Source organism: Embiotoca jacksoni, unplaced genomic scaffold, assembly GCF_022577435.1.
Source record: "Embiotoca jacksoni isolate LCO1_2020_lvr unplaced genomic scaffold, fEmbJac1.0.p SCAF_30, whole genome shotgun sequence".
NCBI lineage: Eukaryota > Metazoa > Chordata > Actinopteri > Embiotocidae > Embiotoca > Embiotoca jacksoni.
The window spans coordinates 4,020,174-4,037,370 of NW_027185382.1; the positions used below are offsets into that span (position 1 = coordinate 4,020,174).

Genomic DNA, 17,197 nt, shown 5'->3' on the forward strand with positions numbered 1-17,197 from the left:
AATAAAAACAATATATGCTGTTTTCTTTTCTTCTTTCTTTTAAACATTTGTGAGTATTTACGTGTTCATGTGTTTTCTGGTCTCTTTCTTTTTTTTTTTAAACAGATCTTTACAAACACGGCGAAAGTGCCGTTGTGAAAGTGCTGCTACCCAAACACGTCGACATGGAGAAGATAAACAGAAAAGCAGCTCAGACGTTGTGGACATCTCGATCGGGCTTTTAAACACGACGCCGGAAGCCATCTTCATTAAACCGATTTAAATGTCACCGAAGCTCACTTCTTAAGTGAACATCTAATGTAAGTTGTGCGTTTTTTTTATTATTTATTATTTGTTTGTGCGGCGAAGTTCAAAGTGCGCGTTATTTAGCCAGCTGGCTAATATTAGCTGCACGCTAACGCTGGTTTGGCCGGTGAGTAACGTGGAGTAACGTGGGAGTAACGTGGGAGTAACTACCGAAGAAAACACGGTGTCCTATCTTGTTTGAAAGGCTTTAATGAACCCTTTGACGTGGCTGTCACTACCCTGATATTTAAAAAGCATCTCCAGGTCTTAATTTCATGTCAACGTGGAGGCCCAACCTGCTGCAACATGGAGGCTCGTTAACAGCTGTGATAAACACACCGAGTTCATCTTCATGCTCGAGAAATTATTCTTATTATATTGTCTATTACCTCCTTTTAGAAACTGGTGCATTGCCACGTAGCAGAGCTCCATACATGATCAAAAACTGGCTTTGTTTTGGAGCATGCTTTCTTAGTACTGTTGTACACATTGGAGTAAATTTAGATGATATTTGGATGATATTTGGAGGACATCAGTTATATATTTGATTATTCACTGTGTACGGGTTGTGTTTGTGTGACTACAGGGTCCTGACAACATGGACGGTGACCTGAGTCCCCAGGATAAAAAAGACTTGGACAAGTTCATCAAGTTTTTTGCCTTGAAGGTAAGAAACTACTGTAATGCTCTTTTTTTTTTAATTTATTTTTTATGTAAGTGATGTTGCAGCATGTTTTTAAAGATGTGGTATCTGTTGTTGATACGTTTAACTTTGTGCCGCTCAAAGCGTCGGAACAAACTATTTTACTGTGAATCTGGATAATCGTGTCGGTGGTTTTCACGTGGATTGTTTCTATGTCTTAATTGTCTTTGTTGTTGTTTTTTTTGGGCCTGTTTGTATATTTGTAGACTGTCCAGGTAATAGTCCAAGCTCGCCTTGGAGAGAAGATCTGCACCCGCTCGTCCTCGTCGCCGACCGGCTCCGACTGGGTAAAATAAATTGCTCGTTCTTCTGGTCCGAATTGTTGGTCGTCTTCTGTAAAACGTGATTGTTAATATTCCTTCTAGTTTAATTTGGCCATCAAAGACATCCCAGAAGTTACTCATGAAGCCAAGAAGGCACTGGCTGGCCAACTTCCAGGCATCGGACGCTCCATGTGTGTCGAGATCTCCTTGAAGACATCAGAGGTACAAACCAATCAACAGGGAAACCAGAGATCACACACTGATGTCCTTTTTCTCTGCATTGATCTTCCTTCCTCTGTCTTCCTCCTTCAGGGGGACTCGATGGAGTTAGAGACGTGGTGCCTGGAGATGAATGAAAAGTGAGTGGATAAATAGTTCAATAAAATAAGAAGTTTTGTCAGTGTGTCTGTGAAGCTGTAGAGGAGAAGTCTGGAGAATCACACATCTTTTTATCTGCTAAACGAACGAGTTGCGTCATTATATGATGACGAAGGCTTCATCATGTGCAGCACTTATGATCGCAGCTTCTCTCTGCCAATACTGGGCTGTCTGCCACGTGATGTTGTTTGATCATGAGCGTGTCCACATCCTGTTACAACCAACAGATCCACGCCTTGAATCCGGGTCAGTACACGTAACATTATTAAACTACAGTGCTGTTAATGGAGCCACAGATCTACTGCAAGTTTGACTCAGGTTTTTCTTCCATAAAATATGAGTGATGGTTTTAATTTCCTCAAAGCTGACCTCCTTTACAGCCACCATGTCCATAAAATGTACTAAACTGCAGTTATATTTTTGGTATTTAACTGGCCTTCTGTTTGAAGTCCCACCAATCTCCTTCTCCGTCTCTGCTGCAGGTGCGATAAGGACATCAAGGTGTCGTACACGGTCTATAATCGTCTGTCTGTCCTTCTGAAGTCTCTGCTGGCCATCACCAGAGTGACGCCTGCCTATAAACTGTCCAGGAAACAGGGACACGACTATGTCATATTATACAGGTGAGCGATGCCCCGAAGGCAACGCCTCTCGTATATCTCCATGTCATCTGAACCCAAATTTTTGTTCTGTTTCTGCCTCTCTTCTGTCCAGGATCTACTTTGGGGAAGTCCAGCTGAGTGGATTAGGAGAAGGTGACTGAAACTCTGCCCTCTGACCGACATGTCTTAAATCACTGATGGTTCACAGGCACACACAGTTACCACATAAGGGCTTTAAAATAAGTACTTTAGATGTTGTTGTTGTTGTTTCTTTTGCCGTCTTGTACCTGCCACATCAAACTTTTCTGAGATAGATCGGAAGTAAATAAACAATGAATTACCGTGTCTAAAAAGAAGTTTTAGAATCAGTCAAACCGAAATTAAAGCATCAAAGTTGTAGTTGATTGTAACGAAAGACCGAAAACAGTATTTGTGAAAAAATCTTCTTGTCAACTGAAGCGTGTTGTGTTTTTTTTTTTTAAGGTTTCCAGACCGTGCGTGTCGGTGTCGTCGGCACGCCCGTCGGCACCGTCACGCTCTCATGTGCCTACCGCACCAACCTGGCGTTCATGTCCAACAGGTAACCAACGCGCTTCATCCAGACCAAAAACAAAACGTCTCACAAAGGGAGTTAGTATGTAAACGCTGTTATTTACTTCTGTATTTGAAGACGTGAACATTTTGCTTCAGTGCTGATCAGCTGTTGAAATGTCATCATCCTCTACAGGCAGTTTGAGAGGTCAGCGCCCATCATGGGAATCATTGTGGATCACTTTGTGGATCCTCCCTGCAGCAGCCAGCGTCCAGCCACCATGGGACATCCCTGCAACTACAGGTCGCTGTTTTAGGCCCAATAATCATCTGTTGGAGGTCACACATCGGCTCCTGCTCATTTATGTCTGTGAGGTCACTTCCTGCCTCCAACCCTAGGATGGAGTTTTATGAGTGTAATTGTCTCGCGTGCAGAGCTCCAGATGAGGAGGACGGAGGACCGTTCGCAGGAGTTCAGGACTCACAGGAGGTCTGCACCACCTCCTTCTCCACCTCCCCTCCCTCGCAGGTAAGAGCTCGCTCCTTCGCTCTCCCGCCTCTTTCTTGATCCTGTGACTTCTTCTCTCCATTTTCACACCTGTTTTTCATTTCACTTTCTCTTTTCTCTCTTTGTCTTTTGTCTTATTTCTTGTATGTTTATCTCTGCGTGTGTGTGTGTGCGCACGGACTCAGTGTGTGTGCACACTGAGTCCGTCTCCCTCTAAACTGTCCAAGCCCCTCCCCCTGGACAGTCTGCAGCTTCCATTGGCTCCTGGACTTGTCACTCACACTGTGAGTTTCTGCTGACCACTGAGCGAGTGTGACTGTGAGACACCCTGAAGCCCCGTTGGTCCCTCACACCTAACATTTGTCTTGTGTCTTCATCCGCTTTGTTTCCCGTTAACGTTTGTAGTTCAGTGCAGAGCTTCACGTGCTGTAGCTTCAGTGTGCCACTGATCACTCGACCTGTTTCGGTGTTTGATCATCGCCATCACACGAGCCACCGTAGTAAACCCTGTTCATGTTTGACCCATCTAAAGAACACACACACACGGCACAGTGTGTGATTACGCCTGAAATCCTCCACGTTTTGTGATGAAGATCTCTTCCTGTGTCTCTCCGGCTCTTCAGCTGTACGCCTCCAGGTTATCCTACCAGCCTGCGGCTCTAATAGGAGCTGCAGAGCTTTGTCACGCAGCTGCCAACACAAACCAGGTGATCCACACAGTTAAAATGCCGGATGGCTTTTACTGTCGATCGATTAGTGGATGAATTGACTGTTTCAGCTGTAACCCTCCGTTGTTCTTCGTCTTCAGGTGCTGCATGCTGGGAAAGAAGGCGGGGTCGTGTTGATTCCTGCTCAGCCCCCTCACGGAGCTGAGGCCCACCTGACGGTAGACCACGCCCCCAACACACCGAGCAGCAGGTGGTTCTCCCCCGACGTGACTTCAGCTCGGCGTCTCCACATCCGGCAAAATCTGAGCTGGTGTTTTTTCCTTCGCTGACTTCCCGTAACTGTCTCGTGATCTCTCACCTCAGCGGCGACGATGACGGCCTGTCGCAGAGCGGAGAAGGACGCAGGGATGAAGGGCGGAGGAGCGTTTCTCCATCTGACCCGGTGGAGTTTCTCAGTGCGTTCACGAGGAAGGTCGGAGCCTTCGTTAATAAACCCAGCACGCAGGTAGAGAACGGGACTCAGGAGCCGGTGGCGCCTTTTATCACCTTTTTGTTATTTACCCAGTACACTGAATCCAGGTGTGTGTGTGTGTGTGTGTGTGTGTGTGTGTGTGTGTGTGTGTGTGTGTGTGTGTGTGTGTGTAGATAACAGCAGCCAGTCTGGATCTGCCATTCGCTGCATTTGCTCCTCGAGGCCTGGACTTAGAGGAGAATGATCCCATGGTAACGGATGAAACGAGTGGACAGATACAGCCGAGTCGTACTCTTACTTTTCTGCAGAGGAGGTCATTTTCCGTGTGTGTGTGTGTGTGTGTGTGTGTTCAGGTGCAGCCTCCAGACTCTCCCCCCTGCCCGTCCCCCCTGCAGGCCAGCCTTCACTCTCAGGGCTCGGAGGGATCTGGGCAGCAGGACGACTTCGTCATGGTCGACTTTGTACGTCCTCACGCTTTGTGTTCAGACCGCTGGCGAATCAGATTTTTGTTTCTCAAATCAGATCTTTGGGCCTCCGAGTCCTGACTCGTGCGTAAATACTTCTTCTCTGCGCGCAGCGTCCGGCCTTCTCTAAAGACGACCTGCTGCCGATGGATCTGGGGACCTTCTACAGGGAGTTTCAGAACCCTCCACAGCTCGCCAGCCTCTCGCTTCACATCAGCTCTCAGTCGATGGCCGACGACTTGGTAGACACTTTTAAAAAAATGTTTTATTCTCTTGATAAAACTTCTCAGTCCCGTAGAGTTTTGTTGGAACAGTGAATGAACGCTATTGATACCAGTGATTTGTGTTGCCCTCCCTCTTCCTCCCACCTCCTCCTCCTCCTACCTCCTCCAGGACTCACTGCCAGAGAAGCTGCGCGTCTACGAGAAAAACATAGACGAGTTTGACGCCTTCGTGGACATGCTTCAGTAGACAGGAGGACAAGAGTAGAGACGGACTACCTGTGAGACAACACAACAAGTGGAAGAAAAAAAAAAAAAAGAACGAAAGGAAGAAGGAAGAAGCAGACCAGAGGCTCTCTGGCTGTTTATCCCGTGAGATGAACTCAGACTGAATCACCGTGCTTTAGCGTGAAGCTCCTCGTGTCCTCCCCGTTCACCTGACTGCACAGCTCGTCCTCCACGATGTAAATACTGACATCTGACACCGGCACACACACACACACACACACACACACACACACACACACACACACACACACACAACCTCCGGTCTGCTCGCGTTCAGGTTTTTCTTTTTTCTGTGTAGCACAAACCTGCTGCGTGTAATCAGATGATCGTTGGGGTCTTCTGTCACTTTCAGGCAGCCGTGTAAACCCAAGGACGAGACCGTTTCAACCGTAGCTCCCCGTTATCTCTCCACCCTCTCTCTCCCTCCCAGATCGGTGACGGCGCTACTGAAGTTACACCAATGTGATTTGGGACATCCTTTTAAAATTGAAATCTTATGAAGCTGGTCTTGGCAAAGAAATTGGCTCACTTCCGTGTTGTAGTTCAGAAAAGTCTTTCTGGTGCAGCAGCAGTAAAGAGCCTCTCAACACCGTCCCAGCTGGTCTGGGAATCTAAACTTCAATGTTAGCAAATGGCCCCCAGAGGAATTCAAAGTGAATTAACTGCAGTCCTTTATAATGTACAGAAACCTCACACGTCCACACTGCACTCCGTTGTCTGCTCATGAAGCCCACCTTGCTTAAACTAATACAACATCCCGACAATAAAACAGGCCTTGACGCTAGTTGTGTTTCAGTTTTTGTTGACACTGTAATTTGTCCTTTATAAACTACACAGACAATAACAATAAAATGTAACCCCAGCACAAATTGCAGCCTCAGAAACAACCACGACTAAAACATCTGGGTTGGATTTATTGCATTGCAGGACTTCAGGTGTGATGGCTGAGGATGCTCACTGTGTGCTCCTCATCATGCTTGTGTGTATTTGGGGATTTTGTAAAAGTGGGTTGAACATTTCCATCAGAAAAATAATAATCCTCGACTGTTCTTCAAGTTTGGTTGAAAGCTTTAATTCTTCTGTTGGTGTACATGTCCTAATAAAAAAGCATGGCTGCTCTGTTCAAACATCTGATTTCTGACAATGGATCCCGACATCACGTACAGCTCCCGTTTACTTCCGGGTGTGACGCGGATCTGTTTGTCTCGTGCACCGGCAGCACCACGGACAGACCTGCTGCAGTGAAGCAGATAAATAATGATGTTAAACTTTACTGAAAGTTTGGAAGGCTTTACAAAAGCTTGAGGAAGGAGTCGCTGTCCACGCACGTGCTGCAAAGTTGAAGGAAAGACGACGTGTTTTGGTGAGTAAAATTTAACGTTTTGAGTAACAGTTCTGCAAAGAAAATACGCTTTTTTAAAAAATTTGTATTTAATCGCTTTGCATAGACGAGGCAAAACCAATGTGCTAAAGTCTCTATTTTATTTGTCAAAGCAGACATTTTGACCACAGGTTGATTGAAAAGCTCGTGACGCTCGTCAACGAGCGTTTCCTTTTAAAACCGTCACGCTTATTTCCTTTAGCTCTATAACTTACAATGAAAAAGTCATTTGTCAGAATTCTCAAATGTAGTTTTATTGTTGGTAGTTTCTGGAATTCCATCACATACCTGCAAGGACTGCAAAGGGTCAAAATAATAAAGTTGACAGTAAGGTAGCACTCCTTTAACAAATACTCTACAAGTCATTTTCCTCCAACTCGTCAAAACGCTTTTCTGGCCGTTGACCAAACTACATATTATTGCGCAACATTTCCAGGGAGCCCCTTGTCGTTACGTTGCTACCTAAAGAGGCCGTGAACAGTTCAAGCAAACACGTCATTTCCTGTGAACAGCTGTCTGGAAGGCTATGAAGGATAGACAGCGATGATGGAAATTCCCTAACTATATTTTTTTTTCTCTAGGGTTAGCCACTTAACAAACATGCCGTTACTTGTTGAAACGTACCCTCTGAGCTGTGGCAGACAAGACAGAGGCCGTCCTCCCCCCCCCCCACCCCCTCCCAGGTACCACTGGGAACACCGAACAAAAATAAAATTTTAAAAAATGAACAAAATAAAAAATACAAAAAAAATAATAACAAATTCACAGGAGACAGGCAGTGATCGCCCAGTGTGCATTTCCACTTCGTTCAATTGCTCAGTCCACTCGAATGTCCTGTCCCCACGTCCCCCCCCCCTCCCACTGCAGCCCCTCTTGAGCCTGACTGTCCAATGAGTCGGAGTTGGGCGACTTGGTAAATGAGTCTCTGCGGGCACAGCGGGAAACAAAATGTCCAGATAGAAGACAGGTAAAGGGCGAGAAGAGGGGAGGTGGGACAGCGAGGGGGGAGGAGGGGTGACTGTTGGACACTTAGACTCTTATTCCCACTTCCTTGGATACAGGGTGAAAGTCTGAGGTGGATGGCCAATGTCCTCCATTGTCATTAATATCCAACCTGCTCCCCCAGGCGGCTGAATGTAGGTGGAGTTATATTATAGAAGGGTGGAGGTGGTGGTGGTGGTGATCGGGGAGGGGGTGAAGCCGGCGTCCATACACACACACACACACACACACACTACATATCAGAGCAGGAGGAAGAAGAGGGAGTGTATGGAGGAGATCCAGGAGCTCAACTTTTCTTCGTGGGCTTTTATTTTATTTTTTTTTAAGAGCGGGGAAGGTGGCCGAGGGTTCAGGCGGTGTTCAGGAGGTCCTGTATGGCTTTCTGCTGCGTCTCGTTCAGGGTTGATACACACTGTGTCCATAATCCTGCAGATACCTGGAGGACAACACAAACACACAATTGACTTTAAGGGCCGCAACTAAATCGATCGTTCCTTTCTTAACGCGACCGTTTGACCTCGATGTCTCACCTGCACTTGACGGATGACGTTCGCGAGCCGTTTGCTGCACGCGTCTTCGCTCTTGACCGATTCGTTCGCCACCCCGTCGGCGATGATGAGGAAAATTTTAGGAAGGCTGGAGTTGTCCGGCCCGAGGACGATGGGGTTGTTGCTGCGGAGAGGAGACGGTCAGGAGACGGGTTTTTTTCTCTCTTTCTTCTAAATATCACAGGGACACGCCCACATCAACAATCAAAGCAGTTTGTAGATCAGACGTCGGGCGTCCTACCTCTCTATGAGGTCGCACAGGAAGTCGAACGTGTGGACGGCCTCCTCCTTGTCCTCGTTGAGCGGTAGCCAGCTGAGCCAGTGAGGCAGGATCTCGTTGACGTTGACGCACTCCGGCCGGAACCTCATGACCTTCCCGACGGCGGAGATGCAGTTCTCCGTCGCGTTGACGTTCTCCTTCGAGCGCGAGTCGGCCGCCTGGATGACTCTGACCAGCAGGGGGAGGGCCTCTGCAACGACGACGCAGACACAGGACATCGTGTCGCCTTCAAAACACAAACACCGATAAACCGCTGACTAGTAAAAAGGCGGAGCGGGCCGTACCTGTGCAGAACGGGCGGTAGCTCTCGCCTCCGAACTGAGCCATGACGCCGACGCCGTAGGCGGCCGCCTGCCGAACCTCGGGGCTCGTGTCACACAGTGACTGCACCATGGGCCGCAGGAAGTACTCTGCGTATTTAAAGGAGGCGGGGCTGCAGTGCTCCACCACGTCGTCGAAGATGCACAGACCCCACTGTCTGTCCGCCCACGGCCGGTTGGGACACTGAAGACGAGCAGGACGGCGTCGTTACAGTCGAGACTCACTCACAGGATACGGCTGGTCCGAAAACGAGGAAGTACTTACGATAAGCTGCACGATGAGCTGCAGCAGCTGCTCGAACCAAGGCAGCACCTTCTCCTTGTAGCTGCTGAACACCGAGTGCAGGATGTCGGACACTTTGGTCAGGATGTACACGTCGTTCTCATCCTGAGCAAAACAAAGAAGGAGGAACACGATGAAGGCCGGTTCGGTCCCGTCGTCGTTTTGCCACCACGATCATCTCCTTCACCTGAAGGTATTTACCTCGTCTTGTAATGTCTCCTCCACCTGCTCATCATAGTCTTCATCCTGTCTCTTGGCTGGAAGCACAGGGAAGTGTTTGTTAGGATTATGTCACGTCACATAAGCACTGAGAAATCATGTGAGGAGTTAGAGATGTGGACGTGTTGACGCCTCACCCTGTCTGAGCTCCTGGTTCTTAAAATGCTCCTCCAGCTTCCCTTTAAGGATGCCGCCCAGCTCCTCGAAGTGCTCGTTGTTCAGGCAGCCGTCTCCCATCAACTCGATGCACTGAAACAGAAACGCACTTCAGTCGCGGCACAAATCCAACCGAGTTCCCAAAAGCTGCATTAAGTTTTCGACCACTTATAATCAAAACGCTGTTTTTTTCCCCCCGAATTCTGTCGCAGGGAAGCTGAATTTATTCACCTTGGCAAAAGAATGCATGATTTCCGACAGGACGTCCGAGTCGGGCTCCGTGCCGATGGCCTTGATGAGGGCGTCGCACATGAAGTGCCACATCTGGGTGAGGTACTCGGGTCCTCGAACCCGAGCGCACTCCAGCAGCAGCGGCATCGACTCGGCAGCCGCCACCCGCACACGTCGCACAGTCAAGGTAAAAAAAACAACTCGGATTTTTCACATAATCATTTGACATATTTAGCTGCTTTATTTTCATAGTCGTCAGTTTTGCTGCAGGTTAAAAGTCACAACTAAAAAAAAAAAAAAGGATATCATCGTGGAAGTAGAACTTGAGCAGAGGAACCATCAGCTTCACCACCTGCTCCGTGTATTCAACAAAACCCTCCTTCAGCTCTTTGGCATAACACACCTGGGAGAAAATACACAGGACACGGGATGTCTCGGCTCAGAGCACCAACGACATGTAGATTTTATTCAAATGTACCATTTACATGTCTCGGGACTTTTCTACTCACCAGCATCTGGCAGGCGGTGGCCTTCTCCTCGAGTCCAGCCGTCTTGATGCCGAAACTCTGCTGGTCTCCCAGGTTGACAAACTCCCAGCCGTCGTCCTCCGATATGTTCTCCATGTCCTGGGCTGCAGGAGAGACATTTTCAATCCTCTCTCTTTTAAAGATTTGGAGCACGGCAGCGCGTTTAAACTACGTGCAGACGGGTGTTACTTACTGTCCAGGAGGGCCACCTCAGGCTTGATGGAGGCGGTCTTCATCAGCGGACCCATCACCACAGGCAGGTACTGCTGGAACTCCTTCCCCAGGATCTTACACATCCTGGCCCAGGCCGAGATCATGTACGAGATCTAAAGCACACAAAACACCAGCGGTTAACCGAGAACATCGTGTCGTGAAGCGGACGGTTCGAAGTCGTGTTCAAGTCTTCCCACCTGAGGATCGTCGTCCTCCAGGTCATTGAAGTCCGTCTGGGTCTTGAGGAGCAGCTGCATGACGGCAGAGGCGTCGGGCATGAACTGTTGACGAGAGGGAAAGACGCGCGTGAGTACGTGAAGTGAAACATCTTCCCAGCTTCATTTAAGACCTCAGTGAAAAGTTGAACGGCATCACCTTGTCCTTTCCGACAGCCAGGCCGATGAGGCTGATGCACTCGATGGTCTTCCCCCGGAGCAGCCGCAGCTCCTTCTGCACGGCGTTTTCCACGATGTGTTTGAGCGAGGGCATGAACAGGTCGTAATATGGCACAAACTTCTCCTCGGCGGTGTCGGCCACGGAGGCGATGGACGTCACCACCTGCTCCAGGACCAGCTTGGTGCCCTTCTGGATCAGCTGGGTAACAACGAAGGGAAACTCGACTTAAAAAGACTCCTCGCAGCGGCATACGGTGGAAAGCCAGTTCAGTCTGCGTGAACTTTTATTTGTACCTCCTGCAGCTTGGCAACCATGATGACGTGAAGGTGCTGCACCAAGCTGTCCAGATACGGGATGAGCAGCGACTTGGGACAGTCCTCTGTGAAGTTGATGAGGGCGGCGGCGGCATGCGCCTGCACCCGAGGGTTACTCTGGTCCTCCATGGTCTGAAGCAGGGCTGAGATCACCTGATGGAAATAACGCACGGTCAGCACTAAACCATTACTTTCCATCACGTTTCCTTTTTGATCTACTGACACATTATTAGATACCTTATCGTGGAATTTCTTTTGAAAGGTCGGCGCGAAGTCTGTGGCCATCTGTCCAATAGCGTTGCAGGCAGCGTAGCGCACCCTCGGGTGCTGAGGAGGGAAAACATCAGAGACAACATCAGTGACCAAACACAGAAATACGACGATATCAATCATCCGTCCCCGACATGATTATTTCTGATGTCATCGTTAGTGTAACAAGATAAAAGTTATCAGTTTATCACGTGCTGCATATTTCTATAACAGCTGTTTGGTTTCTTACAGGGTCGGAGCAGAACAGGAGGACAAAGCTGACGATCTCTTGAAGGATGGCCTCCATCTGCTGGTGGCAGCCCTCGCCGATGGCAGACAGCGCCATCAGCCCGGCGTGACGGTACTTCCAGTCAGCTATCACACACACACACACACACACACACACACACACACACACACACACACATTTGAGTGCTTGATAACTCAAACAGCCAGAGAAGCTATTTTTAAATCGAATATAAAAAAGGTAGACATAATATTCACAAGTATATGGAGAGCATCCCCCCCCCCCCCCAAAACACAACTGGAGTTATGAGTAGGTTAACTTACGGTTCTGCAGCATCGTCATGATGTGCTGTTTGATCATGGGCAAAATGATCTTCCCTCCCAGACCGCAGGCGATTCTGTCCAGAGCGCTCTCCCCGGCCACAGCGTTACTGGTGAGGCACAAGAAACGCAACTCAAACAAGGGAATGAACATGTCCTTTATTGAAACTCCTGCAGTGCAGCATTACAGCCAAGCGGCCCCATGTCTTCATACTAACCATCATCAGCTGGTTTTACGGAAACTTTAAAAAAATATTTTTTTTTAACAAAGAACTGAATCATTTTTGGTGGGAATGAAATCCTGCGTCTTCCTAACTGGACATTTCTGCAGCGATGGATCTTTTGACTTTGAAATGAAAAGGTGGTGAAGGACCAGGCCGTACCTGTCGAAGTCGTCGTCCTCCAGCTCGTCAGCCATGGCCCACTCGTCATCGTCCTCCAGGTCCACCATCATAGCGAGCATCTGGGGCACTGAGAAACACCACACAGAACACCGATGTCTCAACTGTTCGAGGGGCCGAGAACAAGATGATGATGATGATGATGATGATCCTCACCACTCTGAGCTACAATAGCCGTGTGTTTCCTCAGCATGGCGGCTGCCGTCTCCGATAAGGTGACAATGACTTCCAAAGCCAACTGCCTCTGCATGTTCGTCAGGTTGGTGTCGGCACACAGCTGAAGAAAAAGGAGCGTTATGGGTTTTACACTCAACAAGCACACGTCATGAAGACTTCAGGCATCATTTAGTGCTCAATATCAAAAGAATACCTTCAGACAGAGCTGCAGCGTTGCCTCCAGGTTGGGTCTCAGGTATTTGGGGGCCGTGTCTGCAATTTCCACTAAAGACTTGAGCACAGAGTCGTCTGCCTGGTAACACGACTCATTCACCGCCTGATCAAAAGCACACGAGTTACAGCTGCGAGTTAACACCACGGCAACAACCGGATCTCCTCTTCCACCTTCACAAAGCAAACACCAAAACATTGCTCACACTGTTGCAACAGAAGATTCGGGAGGTCAAAGAGTCGTCTAGAGTGATGTCTCGCTATCAAGTGAGAAACACGTTCACACTTTTCCGTTTTCGGTGCGAAGACTGTCATCACTACGGAGCCTTCAGAGGAAGGATGACGCATACCGTGCCTCTCCGAGAAGAAAAATAAACTGCAAGTCAGCGCCAGAGCTTTTATTCTGAGGCGCCATCCTCCACCTGCACATTTACTTTTCGATTGGGTTCATGAGGGGGAAATCTAGGCCAACGCAGAGGAGTTCTGCAAGTCCAAGGAACTCAGCAGGAAGTGATTTTCACCTGGACTCATGACTGTACGAGCATTAACCGACACATCTGAAATGCAACATTAAACGTGCATTAATGGGACTCAAATGACTCCTGGAGAAACTTTCAACGACTGCTGGAAAGCCGTTACTGGTGCCAAGAAAGTGGTGGGAATCAGTCGATCCCAACAACGTCAACTAATGTACCAGATGACTTGATGTTCAGAGCCAGTTCATATGATTTAGACGAAGACACGACGGTGCTGGTGTGTTACCTGCAGGATGCCTGGCAGCAGGTCAGAGAAGTGCTTCAGCAGAGCTGTGTTGCTTTCGTTGGACAGAACAAAGGATGCCGCAGCCCGAGCTGCCAGGGTGCGAATCTGGAAGAACGAAAAAACCCATTTCAGGTGTAGCTGGGAAGAAAAGCAGGGGACCCAACCCGGATCAAAACCGTCCCCATCCTGAAGTCCTACCTGTGGGTTTGCCTGGTCCTGCATGCACTGAACAAGCATGCGCTTGATAACCTCCATGTAATGCTGCTGCTGGTTGCCAAAGATTCCCGGGAAGTTCCTAGAAAACAGACCCACAGTCGGCCGTCAGTACGTCTGCCAGAGTACGAGTAGTTTCTCCTCGACGGTGTAACTGCAGCTCACCAGAATATGTGCAGGGCGGCTTCTCGCAGACCGACATTGTCCGAGTTCACCGAGTCAAACAGAAACTTCAGCAATTCTGGCCACTGGTTATTCCCATCGTCATCTAGAAGACAAGACATTAACAAACAGCTTTGAGCGTCACTAAATTACCATATACATTATTTTAAACTCCTAAAAGCGTTGAGAGGTTGCGAAGAACCTGAGGAGGATCGTTACCGATGAGGTTGCGGGAGAGTTCAGCCGCGATGTCGCACACCTTCTTGCGGATGTTTGGCGAGGTCTCGTGTTGGATGCTGGTCAGCAGCTCTGTCTTGATGACCGTCTGCATCTCCAGGGTCAGACCCGGATAGATCTCCTCGAAGGACGATGACAGCAGCCGCCGCAGCAGCACCGCCGCCATCTGTTTGACCTGAGGGGACGAAAGCGCCTCAGTTCAGCGAGACGTCACGTTTCTCACCGCGGCCTTAACGTCAATATCCACGACTCGGCAAAACAACTGTTCATTTCTCGTTTGGTCAGCCAAGAAGGTCTTTCAGCTGTTTTGATTGGATGCAGCCATTACTGGAACTTTTATCGTGAATCTTTTTTTGACATTTTACAATCTACGTGGGGGGAAAAAAAACCAAATCATGTACGGGACATTTGACCTGTCGACGGTCACTCTGAAACCAAAACCACAAACAGAACCGGCAGCATCTCAGGACAGCGGAGTCACTCTCTCTGGGCCGAGCACCTCTCTGCCTGCTCCCATTTCAAGACTCTAAAAATATCGGCCTTGAGGTAAAGAAAAGGAGAGGAAGCATGAGGGACCCGGCAGCTGGTGGATTCAGAGTTAACATACATAACTCCCCAAATGCCAAAAGTATGACTCACAGCAAAGCACTTTTCTGTCATGCCGTGGTGAGCGGCTCACGTGTGATTTTTTTTAAATCACATAACCTCTGCTTGACTTTTGACCCGAGATGCCCTTCCTTTCTGGTCCTACGACGCTTTAGGATGTTTCTGATTGGCTGGTTCGAGCTGTGGATGGAGACTTTCTTTTTTTTTTTGTGTGTGTGTTCAGTACAGCTGATCAGATGTCTGACACGGTCTCTAAATTGACAGAGTCGTGAGGGTTTTCCTCTGCTGCAGACTGACAGAATTAAACGCGCCACTCCACAGATATGTCAGCGTTCGGTTCACGAACCTCCTCAGCAGCAGACGCATCTCTGACGGCCTGCAGCAAGAATGTGATCTTCGTCTGGCCCGGTATCGTATCATAGGTCTCCTGCAAAGAAAGAAACATGAATGCACAGTGGTCCGAGGGCGAGACACGCCGTTGACAGTGTCACGTTCCTTTTATTGCACTCGAAAGAAATGGCATTTTAAAACATTTTCTGTTCTGATGTTTAAGGATTTTTCTGTCGAATAAGTCAAACAAGAAATGCACACAGACTTTTGCACAACAAAAAACAAGACGGGGACGAGTATCACTTTGGTAACAACATGATGGGCAGAAACCAGATTATCAACCAAGTTAAATAGGATTAGGGCGGCCGACTGTTACGACTAAGCAACTATTGCAGTGTATGTAAACAACACCTGATTTCTTTCTCAACATCAAGTAATCAATCTGGATGCCGTCCTCGGCTTTAAAACTCAACTACGTGTCCACTGAACTTCGGCACGAGTTCACTCACCGTCACTTAACAGACTAGAGATCAGTAGTCTGTCGCTGTTAAATTTGGGTTTAGGTCCCAAACCCAGATGGATCAGTTCCTATTATGTGCGCAAGACGGAAAGGGAGAGTTTCTATAAAAGGATGGATTCCTATGAGCTTAGCATCGAGGCAGACAGTCTGTGTTTTATAAAAGAGAACCGCTGACTGCTAGTGAGAGGGAGGGAGGGGAGTGTGATAAGATTCAACCACCTCATCCAAAAGAGGGAGACCGTGATAACAATGCTCTGCCGCCACAAGAGGCTGATCACAGTGAATAGCCCAACTAGATGCAGCACAAACAAAATCCTGTGTGAGAAACTAATCCAGTCAGAGGGCGGATGACCTGAGACCTGAGTGACGTGTCTGGAACAGATAACATTTCACCCAAACTGTTTAAAATGACTTAAGATTTGTTGTTGTTGTTTCCAGGGGAAACTCCCATAACTTGCAGGGCCCACCTTTATTTGATAGGACAATCATGAGACACAGTGTGTGTATATATATATATATATATATATATATTTATTTATGTTTTATATGTCTATTTATATGTCTGTCTCGTTTTTGTTTTGTTTTTGAAGCTACAACCGGAGTCAGATCACTTGTCCGTGTAAACACACCTGGCCAATAAAAGCCGATTCAGATCCTGAACCCGGTTCAAACGGCGTGTGCGCAGTAGCTCACTGCGCAGCATTCAGTGGCTGGGCTCTGAACTTTGTGTCCGGATCGATGCACGTGATCATGAGTGAATCACAGATCACAGGCTTTGATCTTTTAATGTGTGTGAATGGTGATCTTGTCACGATAACGTAAAGATTTTTTTTAAAAACACGTGCGTGTGGTGGCAGGTACGCCAGGTAACCCCGGCACGTGCGTGTTCCGTTTCTGTGTTAAGCGCTAGCGACACCAGCTAACGAAACTAGCGCCACTTAGCCCCGTTGCTACTTCCTGTCCCCCGGGGAGACGAGCTCCACAGTCAGCTGGAGCTCCCGGTCCCCCCCCCCCCCCCGACAAACCGAAATCCGTTCACTTCCACTAAAAGGCGACCCGCGGTCACGTGTGTGTGTGTGGGGGGGGGGGGGGTGGTGGTGTCAACACGCGCGCGCTATCTGGTAACGGCTACATTATGTCCACGTAACTACGCAACACGGGTCGGTTAGCGTTAGCCGACTGGTACTCGCACGTGGGCTGCGGAGCGCTTGTGACGTGACAGCTTCCCGTCTCCGCGCGCGGCCAAGGCTGGACAGCTAAGCGGCTAACGGCTCGGTGCTAACCCCGATCGCTCAGTTGGGTACGTCAGCCACGGAGGAGGAGGAGGAGGAGGAGGAGAGGAGGAAGAGGAGGAAGAGGAGGAGGAGGAGGGGGAGAGAAGCGAAGCGGCGGCGTCCTCCCGGTCTCTTACCTCCGCTTGTTTCCTGACGCTGTTGTCGGGGCTCATCAGGTTGCCCAGCAAGAGGTAGAACTGCTGCTGTTCCGCCATTGCAGTGAGATCCAAAAAGAC

At 48.7% G+C, this 17,197-nt stretch overlaps 2 protein-coding genes across 3 annotated transcripts; one reads left to right on the forward strand and one right to left on the reverse strand.

The window, feature by feature from the left end:
* Nucleotides 1–153: 153 nt before the first annotated feature.
* Nucleotides 154–6,211, forward strand: atg13 (ATG13 autophagy related 13 homolog (S. cerevisiae)). 2 transcript variants are annotated; one of them, XM_069163868.1, is made up of 18 exons: nucleotides 154–299; nucleotides 872–952; nucleotides 1,195–1,275; nucleotides 1,354–1,473; nucleotides 1,564–1,610; nucleotides 2,112–2,252; nucleotides 2,344–2,384; nucleotides 2,715–2,811; nucleotides 2,959–3,066; nucleotides 3,198–3,291; nucleotides 3,456–3,554; nucleotides 3,894–3,977; nucleotides 4,079–4,188; nucleotides 4,302–4,443; nucleotides 4,584–4,661; nucleotides 4,764–4,871; nucleotides 4,988–5,116; nucleotides 5,268–6,211. In XM_069163868.1, the coding sequence occupies exons 2-18, from the start codon at nucleotides 884–886 to the stop codon at nucleotides 5,343–5,345; spliced, it is 1,626 nt and encodes a 541-aa protein (XP_069019969.1). In that variant the 5' UTR covers nucleotides 154–299; nucleotides 872–883; the 3' UTR covers nucleotides 5,346–6,211. The 2 variants fall into 2 exon arrangements, with proteins under 2 accessions (XP_069019969.1, XP_069019971.1); XM_069163870.1 differs by lacking the exon at nucleotides 3,456–3,554.
* Nucleotides 6,212–7,002: 791 nt separating this feature from the next.
* On the reverse strand, nucleotides 7,003–17,184 carry kpnb3 (karyopherin (importin) beta 3). Its single transcript, XM_069163867.1, has 26 exons — nucleotides 17,099–17,184; nucleotides 15,184–15,264; nucleotides 14,214–14,406; nucleotides 13,998–14,100; nucleotides 13,818–13,914; nucleotides 13,620–13,724; nucleotides 12,841–12,963; nucleotides 12,627–12,747; nucleotides 12,453–12,540; nucleotides 12,073–12,179; nucleotides 11,753–11,877; nucleotides 11,491–11,580; nucleotides 11,233–11,406; nucleotides 10,919–11,137; nucleotides 10,741–10,824; nucleotides 10,524–10,656; nucleotides 10,313–10,434; nucleotides 10,110–10,206; nucleotides 9,804–9,976; nucleotides 9,554–9,665; nucleotides 9,399–9,454; nucleotides 9,180–9,302; nucleotides 8,879–9,098; nucleotides 8,556–8,784; nucleotides 8,297–8,438; nucleotides 7,003–8,202 (listed from the first exon to the last, which is right to left on the reverse strand). Exons 1-26 carry the CDS (start codon nucleotides 17,174–17,176, stop codon nucleotides 8,116–8,118), a joined length of 3,282 nt encoding a protein of 1,093 aa, XP_069019968.1. The 5' UTR covers nucleotides 17,177–17,184; the 3' UTR covers nucleotides 7,003–8,115.
* Nucleotides 17,185–17,197: the final 13 nt, after the last annotated feature.